The 1,230-nt window shown below is 37.5% G+C and overlaps 1 protein-coding gene across 1 annotated transcript; it reads left to right on the top strand.

Annotated features, from left to right (window-relative positions):
* Positions 1–302: 302 nt before the first annotated feature.
* Positions 303–1,211, top strand: LOC107659086 (uncharacterized protein C15orf65-like). The gene is made up of 2 exons (XM_016447909.1): positions 303–491; positions 707–1,211. Exons 1-2 carry the CDS (start codon positions 398–400, stop codon positions 934–936), a joined length of 324 nt encoding a protein of 107 aa, XP_016303395.1. The 5' UTR covers positions 303–397; the 3' UTR covers positions 937–1,211.
* The last annotated feature ends 19 nt before the right edge of the window (positions 1,212–1,230 follow it).

Below are 1,230 nucleotides of genomic sequence, written 5' to 3'. Positions count from 1 at the left end.
TAAATTATATGAATATAAAATACATAAATACATTTTCAAAATATATACTGTATGTGTGTGTATTTATATATACATAATACATATACACAGTACACACACAAATATTATGTAAACCAACATTTTTATTTTGGATGCAATTAATTGCGATTATTCGTTTGACAGCACTAAAATACATTAAAGATCATTTACTAGAGGTTGCATTTCTGTTATCACTGGGAATTGCATGCATTATGTTCTTAAAATCATATTTTTAATAACAGAAAAACTAAGGAAATAAAATTGAATTAAAGCAATGGTCAATAAAAAGTCTGAAGTTCCTAAAATGATTAACTGGCTTTGGTTACTTTAATAATAATGCATCAGTCTACACTTTATCTCCTTTCAGGCTGCAGTCATAATGTCGAATCCGGAGCACCGGGCTCCATGTGCTAATCCTGGAAACCCAGTTTTCTCCTGCATGATCAAACCAGGATCTCACGCGTCGTCTGAAGATCCGGCGCTAAAGCAATGGTCAATAAAAAGTCTGAAGTTCCTAAAATGATTAACTGGCTTTGGTTACTTTAATAATAATGCATCAGTCTACACTTTATCTCCTTTCAGGCTGCAGTCATAATGTCGAATCCGGAGCACCGGGCTCCATGTGCTAATCCTGGAAACCTGGTTTTCTCCTGCATGATCAAACCAGGATCTCACGCGTCATCTGAAGATCCGGCGCTGGCCAGATCTCAGAACCTGATGTATAAGACGACATCCGGCGACTACGGCGCTCGATCACCCACGTTTGAGTCCTCGCCCTGCTCCTATCACCCCATATCCCAGAGCTTCTCACAGCACCTTGCACTGTGTGGGATGTTTCAGGACAATTCCTTTAATACCAGCTTGGACCACCGCTATGTGTATATCCCAAATGACAATACACAGTTTAAGGGACAGTGACCAAACACATTTGCATTTTATATTTGAGTTACGTCTACTGATCACTCACACAAGATAGGTCTTGTTTTGTTGTTACTGCATGTAATTGATCTTTTTAACCTTGATGTATGTCTAGTATTGTGTATGTTTGATGGATACGGCAGCAATAAACATCCACTCATGAAAGCAAGTTCAGTTTTATTAGGAAGAATTCTGTCAAAGTGTACAAACTAGTGCTGACAAACGATTAATCGTGATTAATCGCATCCAAAATAAAAGTTTTTGTTCACATAATATATGTGTGTGTACTGTGTA

Source organism: Sinocyclocheilus anshuiensis, unplaced genomic scaffold (assembly GCF_001515605.1).
Source record: "Sinocyclocheilus anshuiensis isolate Anshui unplaced genomic scaffold, SAMN03320099.WGS_v1.1 scaffold1010, whole genome shotgun sequence".
Classification (NCBI taxonomy): Eukaryota; Metazoa; Chordata; class Actinopteri; order Cypriniformes; family Cyprinidae; genus Sinocyclocheilus; species Sinocyclocheilus anshuiensis.
The sequence above is the reverse complement of the archived record's forward strand: the minus strand, read 5'-3'. Positions and strand labels throughout refer to the sequence as shown.